This window comes from Pangasianodon hypophthalmus, chromosome 22, assembly GCF_027358585.1.
Source record: "Pangasianodon hypophthalmus isolate fPanHyp1 chromosome 22, fPanHyp1.pri, whole genome shotgun sequence".
In the NCBI taxonomy this organism is placed as follows: Eukaryota; Metazoa; Chordata; class Actinopteri; order Siluriformes; family Pangasiidae; genus Pangasianodon; species Pangasianodon hypophthalmus.
Genome location: NC_069731.1, coordinates 15752367 through 15771400, shown reverse-complemented (window position 1 = coordinate 15771400; position 19034 = coordinate 15752367). Strand labels below are relative to the sequence as shown.

The 19034-nt window shown below is 37.1% G+C and overlaps 1 protein-coding gene across 1 annotated transcript in view; it reads left to right on the top strand.

The window, feature by feature from the left end:
• The window catches only part of LOC113541144 (contactin-associated protein-like 2), a 135805-nt gene that overhangs the window by 42916 nt on the left and 73855 nt on the right, over window positions 1-19034 (top strand). Inside the window, exons 3-8 of the mRNA XM_034298225.2 lie at window positions 81-274; window positions 5266-5413; window positions 6396-6599; window positions 6836-7020; window positions 9655-9798; window positions 11313-11571. Coding sequence (XP_034154116.2) covers window positions 81-274; window positions 5266-5413; window positions 6396-6599; window positions 6836-7020; window positions 9655-9798; window positions 11313-11571 — 1134 coding nt within the window. The remainder of the gene's footprint in view (window positions 1-80; window positions 275-5265; window positions 5414-6395; window positions 6600-6835; window positions 7021-9654; window positions 9799-11312; window positions 11572-19034) is intronic.

Here is a 19034-nt window from a genome sequence, read left to right as displayed (position 1 = left end):
TTTAATGACTAGATTATAGTTGGACTTTATATGTTTTCTGAGTTTACTGTGTGAATATATTGCTCTTTCCGGGTGTGTAGGTGCTGGAGGATGGTCTCCTCTCGACACTGATCATTACCCATGGCTGCAGGTGGACCTGGGCAGCAGGAAGCAGGTGACTGCCATCGCCACTCAGGGTCGATACAGCAGCTCGGACTGGACCACACGCTACCGACTGCTCTACAGCGACACGGGCAGGAACTGGAAACCCTACCATCAGGATGGAAACATCTGGGTAACTTCTGCACTCAGTTTTAGATAGTATATCTTTAAGAAACATCAATACACATTTATTTCTGATAGACAGATGTGTCCAAACATCTGACTTCCCTTCTAAGAACTGTTGATTACATAGGTAATAAAGTTTTGGGGGGGAAAAAAAAAACTAATAGGATTAATAGAGCATTAGATGATCACCTGTCAATATTTAGAGTCTAGTAATACATCTAATTATATTTTGATTTTATTAAGTTTTGTATGTCCAAATGTCAATTATGAATTGTTTTTTTCTTTGTTTTGCTTTTTTGCCTTAGTAGCACATACTGTATATTTTTTATTTTTAGGTTTTCTTATTATCTAGATTCCTGTTTTATATGATCTTCAAGACTATGTGCAGGTTTGTGCAACATCCCAATTTTGTGTCATTTATCACAAAAATGACAAATCGTCATAATTCATTTTGAGTTTTATTTTGTGCTTTGCTGCTGTGATGAACAGTGCCTATGAATTTCACACCGTCAAACACAATGCATGTTGGCCGCTGCCGTAATTCCACAATGTCAGTGCCGATGGTGTGGTGGATGATAAATGGAGCTCTAGTTGGATCTGTTAGCTTTTGATTTGTGCTTGGATGTGACATCGGGTGCCGATGTTGAGGATTTATGACTTTCGAGTTCCATTGCTTATTTACTGGCCCAAATCATTTATTACTAAGTACACACCAATCCATTTTGTGCTTTCTATCCTTTTGTGATTACAAATTGTTATCCTGTATACCTAGCTATATATGTAATAAAACTGAAACCAAAGTGACATGCCAAAACCCCAGGGTTGTGGTTTGTTTAGGTTTGTGTTACCTTTTGAAATGTTTGGGTGGAATTTGATACTCTGCAGGTCATTACACTGCACAAGCTATTGCAATTCTGCAGTCCACTAGGGTTGGTCAGTATGACAATATGCACTTTTCTGATATATGGCAGGTAAAAACTCTATTTATAGAAATTTCATTTGATGTTAAAATTTTGTACTGAATCTTTAATATTATTATTATTATTATTATTATTATTATTATTATTTAATACAATTACTATAATTTAATTTCTCTTTTTTTTCAATTTTAAGTAATTTATTTTTCTAGATATTATAAAAGCACCATCAAGCTCTTTTTTTTATTTTTTTTTTATTTCAAAAGCAGCACTGCTGTTTGGCTGGCAGTTTGTTACCAAACCAGGATATTGTGATTCATATTGTGTATCACAGATATATTTTCAAGTATCATGATATGATATTTTGTTACAGTCCAGTAGAAACATGCTTTTGTTTACAATGCCATGTGTGTTTGCTTCTGTTTTGGTCCTGTCTCTGCCCTTGTCCTTTCAGTGGTTTGTTGTCCTATTGTGTTCACCTGTTCCATGTTCCTTGATTCAGTTTATACCCTGTTGTCTTATAGTCTATACCCTGTTGTGTTATACTATATTTGTGAAGTCTTATTAGGCTTTGATTGTTACTTTAAGTCCAAACCAAGTTTCTGAGTTTTGTATGACTTTGTATGAGTATTTATTACCCTTGTTTAATGTTGCCTATCTGTATTTTGACCCCTGCTATGGACACCGATTGTGATCCTTGCACATGTTGAATCCTTGTATCCTGCATTCGCTTACTGCACATTACCAGGCGGGATTCACTCAACATTCTGGTACTACTCTTTACTAAGGCTGAGAGTCATTGAGACTCAGCACAGAGCTAGTGGGCTGCAATGAAGCAACATTTGGTCTGTAAAATCTTGTGATGGTAGACAACAAGCAGCCAAACCTTCTGCTCTTTATGGTCCCTGCCGCAACAATGCAACAAAGGATAGCACACTTTTATCTTTCTAGAGGGCCCTGTAGCCATGTCTACTATTCACTTCTGTGAAGACACTGCGCCAGAGGAAGGATGATGAGTAGTCAACAGTATTTACATAGCCTGTTATATTCATGCATCATATATTAGCATTATGCTGCAATTAAGGCAAAGCTCTGTGAGTGCTTGTTGAAGATGTTCCAATCCCAAACAATTTGGGCACTGACCATTGTCTATTACTATTGTCCAACTATATAAGAGGTTGAAATTCTGATTTCATAAACTTCTAGTAATCAAATGAATTACTTTGCATTCACAGCACCCACACTTATATAAGTTGAAAAAAACAAAGGCAACAACAGGTCAACTGTGGCAAAAATAGTAGTAACATACTCCTTTCGCTGTGCATGGTCTCTCTCTCTCTCGCTCTCTCTCTCTCCACTTTTATCTTCATGTCCATTCTGTAATGTATTCATATAAGATTGATCGGAAGTGCTCCCGCACACTAATCTTTCTACCAGACAATATCAGATATAAGATAAGTCATCAGCTATCAGCAGGTATCAGATATGTCTACAGTTGCATTAGTGTGTTCACTGGAGACTTGCAATTTCTCAAAAAAATTGCATAAAATGGTGATAACAAATGAAGCAATTTATAGTAGCTACTTTCACTCCTCATAATCTTGCTGATTATGAGGAGTGAGTGTTTAAAAGAGTGAAATCATCACAGAAAAGGTGTCAATTAGCTGGAATTATTCTTCTCATTTTCACCTATAACTAGAAAAATTAGACATTTTTGCAAAAAAAAAAATAAAAAATCCATCCACTTGGGTATGATATCCAAAAAACTATTTTATACCTACATATGTTTAACAAACTTGCCATTGCATTGTTAATGCTAATATCTTCTCTGTCCTGTGTTTAAAACGACTCCTTGCTTCCTACAACACATGACGTTTTTCATTTTCTGTCACATTCTCTGAGGATTTAACACTTCCATGCACTCCAAATAGGACATGATTCATTTTGAAATCATATTACCACAGCAAATAAATTTAATTTCACATGGAAACATTTCTTCATCTAGTGATTTTCTTGCCTTTCAACTTATAAGTGTTTCTGAAGGACAAAATGATGTGTGGCTTCCGTTCTCCTTCCTTTCTTCCTCAATGGTATGCATATATACTTTCATTTGTCATTTTCATTCCTGCACTTCATTATTTGTCTTTGTGTTGGAGACACATCATCATTGTAGGTACAGAGTTGATAGACACTAGTGCACACTAGAAAAAGTGTTTTAGGCTTTCAACCTGTTCTTTTTTGTTGGTATCCTTTCTTCACCTATACAGCACGGTGTACCTATAGTACATCTACTTCCTCACCCTCACACTCAGAGTTTCACTTCTATTCACTGCAGAGCTCTCTCTCCCTCCATCTCTCACTGACTCCTCTCTCATTATCTCTCTATATCTCCTTCTGTTGCTGTCTCACATAGAGGCCGGTCTTCATCTGAAAGAAAAAGCCCCCCTGGGTGACTAGAAGGTGGAGGAAGGTGCCAAACTCTCTCCGTCAGAAGATAATAGTCTCTTAAATACTGGATCACATTTTCTTTTCATTCTCCTGGCAGAAAGATGCCTGTTCTGCCTTTTGTTGATTTAACATAAGAAAAAAGTCTCTACAATATAACACTGACTGGCAGAACGTGACAGGCTTCAACAGTGTGTAAATCATCTAGAGTTTTCTGAGCTGTGATATATATCGTTGACTTAAAAGAGTCAGTATCTGTGATATATACAGAAGTAGTGCTTTTCGTTAGTCCCGGTTTTATCAGATCCATATACAGTATCAACATTTCAAGTGAAATGTCCTGGATAATTCTATGTCTCATTTAATTCAGATTTAGAAATGCTTTATCCCTTTAAATGTGCTAATAACTTTTTCCACTTTTCCTCAGTGGTTGTGTTGCTAAGGAATATATGTCATGAATGTACACAGACATTCAGCAAACATGTAGAAAAATGTTCTGTGCTCTGATGAAACCAAAAACTTTTGGCCTTGGCACAAATTGCTACATTTGGCAGAAACCCAACACTGCTCATCACCCTGAGAATACCCGAAGCATGGTGCTGGTAGCATCATGTTGCGCGTTACCCCAAATTAGATTGAGCTAATGATTCACAGGAGGTTGTTGTAAAGGTGATTGATTCTTGCTTCTATCTTTACAGCTAATCCATAAAAACAAGATTTTTGTATAATGAAGTAAACAAAATCAATATGTATGTACTCTGAGTATGCAGATATATTTGTCCGTTTCTTGGTGATACACCTGGGTGTATGTGTATAATTGTTGATTGTACAGTACATGAGGATAAAGGAGACTGATTACTTTGATTGGCTGCTGATTTGCTTGTTCTCTTTTGGATCGGCTTTTCGTAAAGTAAAACAGGATGACACGAGAAAGAGTTTTTGTGTGAATGATTGCAAGATTGATCCTGCACTATAATGTTGTACTTTAGCTGAGTCTTACTCATTTTATATATTAACCATGTTCTCATAACGGGAACCAAAAGTGTGTTTTGAAGGCTGCTGGGCTTTGTTTGCTGGCTGTTAATTCACTCTACATTGCCCTAGAGAGTTTTGTTGGCACTGTCATGGCCAAAATAAACTTAATAGCCAAGAAAAAAAAACAATAATTATGTGGCTTGTAATAGTTACAGCTGGCTTTCTGTCTAAATCCAGGTTCCTCTGCTAATGAAGGAGTCTTCAGCCATGTGAAGGTGAAGATGCTTGATTAAACCACATGCCAGACTAGATAGATGCTAGAATAAATAAACAAATGCTAGATAGAGTGGCTTCACTTTTGACCAATTAATTACACACTCGCTGAATGTCTAAGGTCCAGGGCTTGTGCGAGAATTAATTGCAAAAAAATTAAGTCATTGTTGCCTTTGGTTTCAAACTTTTTGTCTGGAGGCTGTGGGAGGAAGGAATGAACTCCTGTAATAACTGATAAAAACTATAATAGCTGACTGCTTTTAAAGAAAATGAGAAGGAAAGAGTTTCCCCACCTATTATCATGTCTGCCTTTTGGATAAGAACACTATCAGCAATTTATATGTAAATGAGTATAATAAAACAGATGTTTTTGCCTCTTTATCTGCAGACATTTACAGGAAACTCAAACACAGAGAGCGTCGTGCGCCACAATCTTCAGCACACCATTGTGGCCCGATTTCTATGCTTTATCCCACTGGACTGGAGTGAAGAGGGACGAATAGGCCTGAGGATAGAGATCTATGGCTGCTCATACTGTGAGTTCACTCACACTCACTGCCTTTCAACTCATTATTTCTTATATAGACTTGATGTTCTGGATGTTTTTGTTGGTTTTTGTTTTTTTGCAAGTTAAACAAATTCCCTCTCTTATTAAGTATAGCCAAACTAATCGTGAAATTTTTCAATTAACACAGGCATAAATTAATCTTTGGTGGTGCAATGTATCTTTCATGTAAAGCAAAACTGCTGTAAAGCAAAAAATGCCTTCAAAAATAATGAACTAAAAAATTTTCTACACGAAAAAGCTACTATAAAGAGTTAAAAGCAACCAATTGCTTTTTCAAAATACAACAGTAGTCTCAGGTACACTTTGTGCAGTTTTATAAGGAAATTGGCTGGTAAGTTTTTCTAAGGATCTTGGAGAATCTGATAGTTCTTCTGGAGACGTTTTTGCAGGTGAACCCTGAGAGCCTTCATTATGTTTTTATACTTCCAGCGCATATATCCACTTCAAATTTACAGACATAATGTCTTTTGACTTATGATAGGGAAAAATGTATTCAGACACCACAAACTACCAGCATTAGCACTTTGTTGCAAAGCCATTGTTGACAATTATAGCTTTGAGATGTCTATGGTATGTATCTTCAATTCTCCAAAGTTTCAGTTCCTCAATTCAGTTTCAAGGCCGATGGGATAAAAATTGTCCTCTAATCTGTCAGAGTACTTTGCTCCATTTATGTTTCCTTCAGTGATATGCAATGTCCCAGCATCATTTCGAGAGAAGCAGTCCCATATTATGCTGTTTTGTCTGACCAGTCTATATTGTTCCAAAGAGTTCTGATTTGTCTAAACACTTTGAGACACACGTCTCTGTGCTTTATTTCTTCCCCAAACTACCGCTTTTTACTTGGGGTCTTAGTACCTCATGGCTTCAGCCATCTCTACATCTCTAAACCTCCTCTTTTGCTTCTCTCTCCTCCCTCCCCCCTAATCTCTCTCATTTTGGTTCCTCAGGGGCTGATGTGATTAACTTTGATGGCCAGGGTGTGATCTCCTACCGTTTTAAGATGAAGAAGATGAAGATCCTGAAGGACGTGATAGCGCTGAAGTTTAAGACGGGTGAGAGTGATGGGGTGATCCTGCATGGCGAGGGTCAGGAGGGTGATTACATCACGCTGGAGCTGAGAAGAGGAAGACTGCTGCTCCAGATAAACCTAGGTATGTGTTTTTACTCATTATCACTTATGATCATACTACAAAATTTAAATCTTCCAAATCCAGAATTGGGTCTGGACTTCTCAGCATTACTGTTGATACAAGCTCTATATATATATATATATATATATATATATATATATATATATATATATATATATTTATAATCCAACTCCGGGCACATCCAGTGCTCGTCCTTCCTTAATGTGAGTACTGTGTCTATATTATTCTGAAAAAAGGCAGCAACCAGTATGGCTCCATCCTGGGTCACACGTCGGTCAGCAGCGGCAGCCTGCTGGATGATCATCACTGGCACTGGGTGGTGATTGAGCGCTACAGGAGAAACGTTAACTTCACCCTGGATCAGAACACGCAGCACTTTCGCACCAACGGAGAGTTCGACCACCTCGACCTCGACTATGAGGCAAGAGTTAATGCTTTTTAATGAACATTAAATATAGCATTTTGAGTCACTTTTTATTTTATTTTAGATGCAATAAGGAAAAGGAAGCATTTACTTTAATTACTGAGTATATGAAAATAGTAACTTTATACTTTGCAATTTATTACCTGGACAACTTTGCTTGAACTAGTACTGTCAGAACAAGTAGAGGTTTTATAAAATATTACATTTGATTGGGAGACAGAAGTATAGATAACTTGCTTCTTTAGGCTAATTAAACTTTCTCTAAATACAGTTCTTTGCATAAGTATTCACCCCCTTTTCTAACATTTGTGTTGTTACAATCTGGAATTGAAATGGACTTGATTTGCAGTTTTTCTCTTTCATTTACACAATATGTCTAACACAGAATATTGTATTGTCTAAACAATATCAGGCATTTGTTGCTTACACTCATCTAGGTCAATACTTGGTAGAACCACCTTAAGCTGCAATTAGAGCTGCAAGGCTTCTAGGACATGTCTCTATCAGCTTTGCACATCTGAATCCTGATATTAGTTCTGCCAGCCTGGATGGAGACCGTTAGTGAACCGCAATTTTCAATTCTTGCCACAGATTCTGGATCGGATTGAGATCTGGGATTTAACTGGGGCATTCTAACACATTAAGGTTTTTGTTTTTGAGCCACTGTCAAGATAGTTTCCCAGTCACTGTTGATGAAAAGCATTCCCACAACATGATGCTACCACACCCATACTTCACTGTGGGGAAGGTTGTTTTGCAGCAACACGTGAATACTTAAGCAATCATGATATTTCTTTTTATATTTGTGAATAATTTTGCAGACTATATTGATTTCTCACCTATTTCAATATCATGGGCTATTTTGTGTAGATTCCTGACTTATAAACATAATTAAGTCCATTTCAGTTCCAGGTTGTAACACTATAAAACGTTGAAAAGTTCAAGTGGGATGAATATTTATGTTCCAAAGCAATTATTTCTTAATCCACTGAGGATATGTGAATTCAGTTCACACTCAGAGGCTCAGAGGTGATAAAAAGCTACGGTGTCAGTCCAGGACATGCTGTCATACTCAGCGTGCATTCAGACCCTCATCCTTATGGTTTTTGTAGGGGGGATGCTGCGAGAAATTGTATTTCCCCTCTTAGCATGTGCCAAGGCCATGGTATTAATCCACGTTAAGAATGTGTGACAGGATTATTGTGTCACACAGCATTAATGCATTTTAATGTGCTGACTAATGTTATGTATAGGAAATTGATTTTCAGCTATGAAATATGCAAGCAATGTTTTGAATGCTCATATATTCTACTGAGCAAAGCTCTGACACTACAAATACTTCAATGGTAGACACAATTGGGATGGTTTAGGTGAATGCTGTCAATTTAAAAGCATCATTTTTAATTGTTAATTTGCATGCAAAAATCTCTCTGAGATGTTTACCTGGTGGCCTTTGGAGGAAAAGCTAAGACACTTACTGTAATAGACTGCAGAGACACTGAGGTGACATGATGGCTATTTTTTTAGTAAGGCGTGGCCATGAAGTAATATACTGAGGCCACAAGATAACATATTAAGCCATGATTTAATATTTTCATGCCACAAGTAAAGTATCTCATGGCCACAAATTATTAAAACCATGGCCATGAATTGTATAACTTAAGCCCATAACTGAATATGTTGTGGAATGTCATACTTAATACACGGCTTCCAGTTAATGGGAATGATTGAAAAAGTCTATTCGCTTTGAGAAATTGCTTAAGGTGGCACAGGCTAATAATAAATCCATGTCATGATGCCAGTCATTTCATTATAGCTTTATGCGTCATTCCAAGATTGAGGCAAATGGGCCACTTATGACAATATGAGCATTGTTACATTATTAATGCCATTCCAGTTGGACCAAACAACTATTTATCAGCCTGCAAATGTTTTTATAAAGCAAACAAAAAAAAAAATCTGCAATCCTGGTAATTACTTTATACTCAAATACATAGGTTGATAAATTGCTAATCACCAAGAATTTAAGAACAGACAGGACACAGCTGATTGACATTTAGTGATACTGACTTAATGATGACTAATCTGTGAAAGACTGCCTTTTAAATGGGACATATGATAACTCTGCCAATAATGCAGCTTAGCCACAGCAGCGTGTCAGCTACTGTAGACAAAACACAAACTCTTTCTCCTTTTATAGGGTGCTATAACTTTTGTAAGTAATTGAACAGCTAGTCTTATTTGTCTGAATTTATGGATTTCTTCCATGAATACTACATTTCTTGTGTAAATGCACTTGTGTGCAATTTTTGAATAAATTTGTCTGTATCCAAGTTGATAAATGAGGTCCATTGTTTGGACTTTCAGCTTTGGAGTTGCAGTTTGTCAAAATGTCAGTGAATGGCAGGGTTTGTTTGAACAACACACTTTTTTGATATTTCTTTCAGAAACCAGTGGAGCAGTGTTAGCTCAGTGTTAAAGCTTCTGTAGCTAGTGACTTGCAGAAATGTCTGTCAAACTGTAAATGCAGTGGTATTATCCAGGTGTTTGAGCTCACACATGTGGTTAAAAACACTGGGCCGGGATCTTTTATTAGAGATTCTTCTGAGAGGTTTTATTTCCACTTTGCAGTTGAGTTTTGGAGGGATGCCATACTCAGGCAAACCCATCTCAGGAGACCGGAGAAATTTTAAAGGCTGCATGGAGAGCATCAACTATAACGGTGAAAACATCACAGACCTGGCTAGAAGAAAGAAAGTGGACACGTCCAGCTTTGTGAGTTAAATTCTCATTTTTACACTCACAGTCAACTTTATTAGGAACGCATTGTGTAATTATCCATTTAGCCAATAATGGTGCAGCAGCACAATGCATAAAATCATGCAGAGACAGGCCAAGAATTTCAGATAATATTCATATTAAACATCAGAATGGGAAAAATGTGATCTCAGTGACAAGACCATGGAAGTGATAGTTCAAGAGAGATCAGAGGACAATAGCGAGACTGGTTTAAGCTGACTGTAAGGCTATGATGACTCCAATACCACTCTTTACAACCGTGCTGAGCAGAAAAGCAACTCAGAATGCTGAATCTTGAGAGTCCTGACAGTCAAGAACTCCTGTGGTCTTCTGCTGCTATAGCCCATGTGCCTCAAGATTCAGCATTCGGAGTTGCTTTTCTGCTCAGGACGGTTGTAAAGAGTGGCTATTTGAGTTACCATTGCCTTACTGTATTCTGATGTCTGATGTGAACATTATCTGACGCTCTTGATCTCTATCTGCATTGGTCTTATGCATGCACTGCTGCCACATGATTGGCTGTTTGGATAATTCCAAACCCGTACTTTTTCTCAAACCCATATTTTTTCCTCATTGACAGCGTTATTGTGTTAAAGTTAGACAATTTGAAATATGAGATTTAAATGAGCTTGGCATGAATTTGACTGTCCTTGATTAGCTCTAGGCTGTGGATTATGACAAAACTATTAGACATGCCTGAAATATTGGCAAAAACACACATTAAAACTTTTTAATGAACAAAACCAGTGCCTGCATAATATGAGGGGTGAAAAAAGTCTGTTCTTTTTCCGCTGGCATTTTGACAAGCTTCTTTCAAAATCAGTTGGACTAATTATTCATGTTGGCACATTGCATTAAAATTCATCAAAACACAAGGTGTTGGATGTAGTCATTAGTGGTGCCAACATGTTTATGAAGTGCTCACAACAGCTGAATGCATTTGTCTATTTTGTTAGGACGAGATTGATTAGGCTCTATATAAAAACAGAGCTGAAGTGCATTTAAGGTCCCGAAATGGCCATTTAGAAAATTATAGAGCTGGTATGAACGAAGGCACTCGACTTTGCCTCCCTGCCCTGTTTTTCTTTTTTTGTGTGTGCTGAGCTTCAGGAATTCACACCACATTATGATGCTGTAGCCGCAATTTCAGAGAGTGATCTGTAAACCTGCGTTCCACATGAGAGATCCCACAGCACAGTGAACTCATATAATAGAGCCATTTCATACATTGATTTGCTCACTAGTCATTCTAAACGTTTAGTCCTCGGAACGATTCGAATGCGTTGCTGTAGTTTTAAATATGCATTACGAGCATTACATTTGGGAATTACACCATAAAGCTTGATTAGATTTTGATGTTTGCAGTTTTTCTTTTAGAAGAAATACTAAGGGGACAAGGTTCTCCATTCGTATAAATAGACCTCATCAGAAGTATTTTAGTATTGCAACTACTGTAATAATGCTTTTCTAATTTTCTGCTCCAAATGTAGCGTAATTTGACATTCTCCTGTGTGGAATCTCACACCTTCCCGGTTTCCTTCAACGGCACGAGTTTCCTGCAGCTGCCAGGTAGAAGGGAGCACAACATGGTGTCTGTGAGCTTTCAGTTTCGCACGTGGAACTCTAACGGCCTGCTCCTGTTCAGCGCGCTGGCTGACGGCATGCTGGAGCTCACGCTGAAAGACGGCAAAGTCGCTGCGCACATCAGCATCACGCAGCAGAAGAACTCACGTGTAGACATGATGTCAGGTACAGATGTGCCTCTGTTACAACACAGTTTTGGGCTGCGTCACCATGCTTTCATGTGGAAAAGTGTAGCTTATTACAACATTATTTTTCCTATCTAATACCCAAAATCAGTCTCACGCATTCATAACACACCATTAAATTTGGATCCTCTTACACAGTTAACCTTGTTAAGCTCAAGGCTAAATGCTCTGTATGGACTCTGTTGTCACTTCTAAAGCAATATTCAGACAGAATAAGATTTCCAGACATGTGTCTGTTAAGTAATGTTGCCAGAGGATGTATGCAGTAATTATGATCAATTCGTACAGGATAATCTCCACACAGAGATGGGATCGTCTTCACAATGTACCACACACACCTCATTTTAATACAAACCGTTTGATTTGACCTTTACTATGATCACTTGTTGTAGAGCTTGTGTGTTGTAGGGTAAGCTGTTTTTGATCATTAGTGGGTCACATGACCTTAACATGTATGTAGGCTATACCTATTGAAGGAACTTATCTAAAACCCACTGGAAAAGTCTTATTATTGTGGATTTTAATCTCTGAATTTTGGTTTTGGCAGAAAAAGAGTTTGCCCATCCTGGTGTGTCTTTACACTGAAGAATAAGTGCAAAACCAATTTTTTCAGGATGTAATTGAATCTTTACCAACATATGTATTACCTGGGGTTACTTCTACTGGTCATTTTTATAGACAGTAAAATACGGCGTAATCTTTCCAGATTCGTGCATGCAGAAATTACTAACATGACAGATTTGGATGGGATTAAATTCCTAGAGATACACCAGTTATAATTGCATTAACCCACCTCCCTGTGTAAAACTAATCCAATCTGAATAGGGCTGTACCCAGTTAACTTTGTTAACCTCAAGTCTAAATGCCCTGTGTGGACTCCTTTATCACTTCTTAAAAAGAAGAACTTGATCCTGACTTGTGTTATGTCACAGGTTGGTATTAACAGTATCACTGATTTTGTTGCATAGTAATTTGAAGCCTCTTAAGTGAGTGAATCATGATCTAATAGAAGTGTGTGCAAGTATCAGGTGCTGTGAGAAGGAGATTTGATCTGAAGCTGGTAAGTTTACTCTCATGCTTTCAGTCACATGGGAAATTAATTTTTCTCCACTTATTATTTAACTGATCTAGCTAATCTTTTAGCATTATACATTACGCTACTCACTTCTACTGAGCTCATACACGCATATCAATTAAATGGTGTGAAATCCAAAAAAACCGCAACCAGACTTTTCTATCAATAGAATATTGAAAGTAGATTTATTCATGGCAAGCCTCAGTAAGAGTTTGCTCCTAACAGAGGAGGCCTTTTTGAAAGCATTATATATAATTGTAAGTCGCAAATTCATTCATTTTCAAAATTCTGCAAGATTTTAATCCACATATACTGGGCCTCATGCATCAGTTTTTGAGTTGTGTGTAAAAGTTTTTGTAGACCGAAAGTGAACAAAAAGTTTCCGCCATACATTTCGGTAACACCGATTTCCTTCATGCTCACGTGCGTATGTTGATAAATACCAATCACCTGTAAATTACCAAGCATATTCATTATGGAACAGCTGATCTACATTTAATGATGCCCACAAAACTCCATAAAAGGCAAAGCTCACAGAGCTGAAAATGGCAAAATGACAACTAAATGGCAAAATAGTGCTAAAACCTCCAGTGCAGCTCAGCCACTGCAGCGAGTCAGCTACCATAGATACACACTGATGACTTATATAGAGTGCCATTTCTTTTGTCCTTACTGAATGGCTAGTCTTATTGGATTTTCTTTCGCACTGGGATTTGTTTTGCTCATTAATATGTCATTAATATGAAATGACTGAGTATCTCAAAATTTGTTCAATTCATGTTTGCAGTTGGAAAAAAGTGAGAGATTTAAACTTAAACATCAAAACGTAAACGTAATCCATGTATAAAATTTCAGTAACCAGTTTTGAAGCCTGTCAGTCAAGGTTCACAAAGTCTGTTTATATTTAAATTTGCACAAAGTCAGGAGCTTTTGTAGGATACGAATTTGTATATCCAGCTTCATAAATGAGGCCCAGTGTCAATTCTTGACTTAGTGATGCCATTGGCTTGATCCGCAGGGATTAAATACAGTGCTGTAAGTGTGTGTGTGTGCGTGTGTGTGTATGTGCCTGGTGGTATTACTGAAACTATAATTTCAGGATGTTGAATTGAAAATATATTCCCTTCGTGTTTTAATAATGTGTTGATGTTTTGTTTCATTTAATGTTTGCATTACAGTACATATTTGCATGTTTCTTTTTTCCCCTTTGAGCGAAACTAATAAGAAGTAAGAACTGAGGGCTTTGCTGGATATTCAATTACAAAACTAAACTGACAGGGCGACTGACATTTTCCCCTGAAATCTGTCTCTGCAGAGCAATAACTGTGAAGTGTGACAGGTTGACTAATCACACTGATCGCTGATGGCTTTGTTCCATTGTATTAATGCAATAGCATGAAAAAGAAAACCCTCGACTTTGTTACGCTTGATGCATTTTGTTTTCTTCTTACAAAATGCACTTGGCGGTGCACTTTCTGTTGCCAGTCAGGGACTGATGCCTTCAAGGCATGTGAAGTTTTGTGGGGAAAGATAATGAGATCTGCCTATTGCTTTTCCCAGTGCTTTATCCAAAACTGTTTTCCCTTCTCTAAATAAATAAAGGCCTCCGGCTTTTATGAATTTGACTCGACTTGGTGCTTTGGCACTAAATATTTGGTTCCCTGAAGTGATCTGAGAAACCTCATATCCCAGGCAATTTCTTGAAACCATACAGCTTCATAATCAGAGTTTAGTCAAGTCTAGCCTAGAGTCATAACCTCTACTGTAATGTTTTTTTTTTTTGTTATTTTAATAAGTTTACGTTTTCTGCAGAAGTTCAAATATGAAGCCTTTATTCCACTGAGCTATTTAAACTGAAGTGACAGTTTAAATAAAATATTATTATATATCAAAGTACCTTTTTTTACCTTCAAGAAAAAATGTTGTTTAACTATGATTAAAATCCTCACTTCATAATAAATTAATTTACATGAATCAGCATGAGCATGCAGCATTTACATTTTACAGTTTCAGGGTCCTGGGTTCGATCCTGAGGTCAGTTTACTGTCTATGTGGAGTTTCACATGTTCTCCCTGTGTCTGTGTGGGTTTTCTCTGGGTTCTCCGATTTCCTCCTATCTCCTAAAAGCGCTGGATAAAGCTTCACTGAGAGCATAACAGATAATATTTGTCACCTTCAGCACAGAAACACAGCCATGATGTATTTGTTTTCTTGTGTAAATCTGGTACAGAGAGACTCTGGGAAATGATGCAAACTCATGACACACACCATCAGGAGAGAAGAGTGCAGTACAGGAAGTACTTTTATATTGCATATGGCGGAAAGAATAAACAGCGGACCAATGATGTTCTTGGCTGACAGGAGTGGAACTTGATGTGGTCTTCTGCTCTTGAAGGCTATCCACTTCAAGGTTTGATGAGCTGTGTGAGATGAGATGCTTTTCTACTCACCACGGTTGTAAAGAGTGATTATTATTTGTGTTACCATAGCCTTCCTGTCATCTCAAACCCAGCCATTCCCCTCCACCAACAATCATGCTACAGTCATGAAATCAGATGTCTTTCTTTATTCCGATGTATGATGTGAACATTAACTAAGGCTCTTGACCTGGACTGGCATGATCTGATTGGATAATTGCAAGAATGAACAGGTAGATGTCCTTCTCACTCGGTCAAATGTAATTAGTCAAAAAATAAATCAAGCTTGATTCTCTTTCATATGGCTGCATTAGCTTTAAAAGCTAGTCTAGATTGTCGAGGTGACTGGAAGCAGAAATGGTCTTCAGGCTCAAGGCCCACCATTATCTCGAAACCTCACAATCTTGGTTTCACAGCTGCTCATCTCTGCTCATCAGTAAACAAAATCTGACCATTTTTCATGACCTGATGATTTTCATCATCAGATTTCTAAAACACATTATAAAATTAAGACACAAATATGAAAGTGGTCGGATTTAATGGTTCTAAACACAACTCATATTATACCAGGATCACTTGAACACAGCCTGACAATCCAGTGTTTTTATTACAGCCTGGAGTAACACACCCCAACTTGGCCTTCTCTGAAGACAAATAACCTTTTGTGCTTTTGAAATCTCCTTTGTCCTATAGTGCTATAATGCATCTTCACATGCATCACACTTTTATTTTCTGCCATATATTCATTCTCTATGCCTCATAAACACCCAGAGTCTCGTCTGGAGCCTGCAAACTTGGCCTTAATATACGGATTCAGCAAAAACTGAACAAGGTCAAGAGATAAAGAGCCTGTTCACACTGCTATTAGGATTTTGATGGATCATTGTAAAGGTTTATTATATGAATTTAAATATGATTATATCCAGTCCTGTAATGGCTGATGAAGCATTATTGAAGTAGAAAGATGTGAATTTCCTTACATATAATCTGATGAACTAATAAATCCACATAAAAATTTCAGTAAATCTCTAAATAACAAAGATACATTTAAGAATTAGATTTTATCCTGATTGCGTCACCTAAAATCTGTATTTTTGATATTTGAATTTTTGAGATATGTATTTAGGGTTGTGATATTTTAAAATCTCAAAATCATAACCTGTAATTTTGAATTATATTGTTTTAAAGGCAAAGCTTACCTCTAGTAAGTTCAAAACAAAGAAAGAAGCATCAGCAAAAATGTAAATTTACTAAATACAACAAGAAGCAAAGGAAATTTATTTAATGTGATGTGTATATCATTTAAACACACAAAATTCATAATCAAATACTTTTCGTTAGTTTCCACGCTCCACAGAAAACTTTCTCGCACTAGATGTATTAAATATTATTCCAGAAGAGCTGGTATACAGTATCGGAAAATGGTATGCTATTCATCTTAAAAGGAATGAGAATTTCTGTGTGTTCTACAGATTTATTTGATGTCCCAAAATTGTATTTATAAAAAAGCAGAAAATGTGTTTTCCTGGTTTCTTAAATCATTTTAATCACTGGATGCTCATTAATCACAGCTTGGTGTCTGCAGATTCCCAAGAAGCAGGACAACAGGAAAAACAAATTGTTTTTGATACCATTACTGCATTTGAAACCTCCTGTTCTCCTCTAAAAGTCAAATTCTAGCTGTACCTAGATGAAAAATGGCCTCCCATGGTCTCACTACTTTTATTACTCCTTTTCAAAACCTTGTGAGGATTTGCTTCTGGGAAAATGTCCTTTCAATGTCCTTTAAATCATTTCTTCCTGTTGTGTGTTTAAGGACCAGAAGAGTTAAAGGTCGTCTGGAGAAAGCAGGTCTAATTAAGCGGATGGATAAGTGATTAGCCCTGGTTAATATGTCAGAGTTCAAGTTGCCCACTCAGTGTTAACACAGTTCACCTCTTTTTAATTAATCTGTGAAGTGGGAAGTTATCACAGAATAGTAGCCAGCTGGTATAATTGGGCTATCGAGGCTAAGCTCTCACTCTTTTTTAAGGAAAAATACATTAAAGGCTATTCTTTTTACATCTACACTGTCTTATTTGCTGTTAACACATGCCTTAACGTGGATTCTTTTTCACGTTTGTGAAAAGAACAGCAGCACCACCAATGGTCTTAAATAAAATTAAACAGAATGATATTAAATAGGGGCTGGGGCTTATTTCTTTTTAGCTCAAGCTGTAGAGTAGTTTCACAGCCCATCCTTGGCCATCATGTCAAGTCATTACACTTGGCCCCGTGGATTCTGTGTGTATTGGGGATAATTTATTAAAGCCCTATTCACTGACACATCCATCAGTAGTGATTGAGAATGCACACGTGAAATACACTTGCTGGTATAATGAACTTGTCCGAGGTGGAATTACTTTCTTGATCATTGATTTTTCAAAATGCCTTTGGAGGAGGAACTAGAAGTCAGTAAACTAAGCAAACCTTGTGCAATCATTACACGAAGGGACAAGTGGCTGTTGATGGTGTGGTTTGAATGAAAGAGGTGGCTAATGGCAAAGACGGCATTTCTGTTTTCCATGCTTCCTCTTCGGTAGAGACACGGCATGATTATGGACTTGAATTATTATGGACTTGAATTAGGATTATTGGTGTAAAAACAATCACTAATGGTGAAGTTTATTATTTCCTGAAGTTTTTTACTCCCTCTTACACCACACCAATTTGCCAACAGTTACAATTCTTAATTAATTAAACAACGACACCTCATACTTTTATCAGTTTATAGTTGCATTGTATGTTGAGGAACATCCACCAAACAAGTTAGTTCCTATTGTCACTTTCATTATCAGAGCTGTAAACAGTCCTTCCTTCACCAGCCATACTCATTTTTCTCTCCCTTTCTCTCTTGAAGCCAGTAGGCTAATAATAAAAATGCAGAGTGAAAATCCTCAAAGCACGAACTCCTCCATCCTGAACCCTTTCCTTCCGACAGAAAACTTCAAGGAACAGCTTTTACATTAAAGCACTGTCACTGACTGAAGTCTTCTTTCATAGATCTTAAACGTCTCCATACAGAGCAAGAGCTACAGTATATAGTTTTTTGGGTTTTTTTTTAAATTGTTTTTAAATTACAGCTAGGCTTAGATTATCTAAATTGTCCACTATACAAGTCCATGTGAATTAGCTGTTGCTATAGAAACAATAACATATTAGAACAAGTGCATTAATATAAACCTGTGATTTGCCATGGAGCTGGAGCTATTGTCAGAGCTGCTGTTATAGAAATTTAATCAACACTTTCCGACCAAACAGATTTGAGAATTCAACAGCACTGTAGTATATTTAAGTAAATGTTCTGTTTATTTTTGCTCCGCTAGCCGAAATAGATCAAATTCACTTTATAGCACACCGGGTAGCTGGCTAGCTAGCTCACAAGGATTTGTACATTCCTGTTAAAGGTGCTTCCAGTAAAATTGTCATCCCTTCTTCCTTTTCATCTTCATCTAATGAGCTTTCATATTTATTCAAAAGTTATATTCCTGAAAATTATCATTTGCCATGTCCGATGATGATGTTGCTAAGTTGCTAACACTACTGTAGTAACCATTTTTAAACTAGAAAGTGGAATTTTACATGGCGAACACAGAAGAGCGGAGTGATACGAGTAATGAAGTATCCCATTGCGGTTATAGGAAATATAAGCACTCTTGGAACACCGCTCAACCAATCAAATTGCTGGATGGAACAAATTGTTGTATAACAATTCATAATGCATAATAAAGCTAGCTATGAAGTGTAATATATTTTCATAAATTTTGCCTTTTCAATGCATTATAACACAATATGAATGTGTTCATAGTTATGACCTTCACAGAAAGCCAAAATAACTCGGCGTTCCCCTCTACACTTCCCATGATCCTCCATTAATGATTTCAGCTCTCAGTGTGTAAAGTAATATCGCTC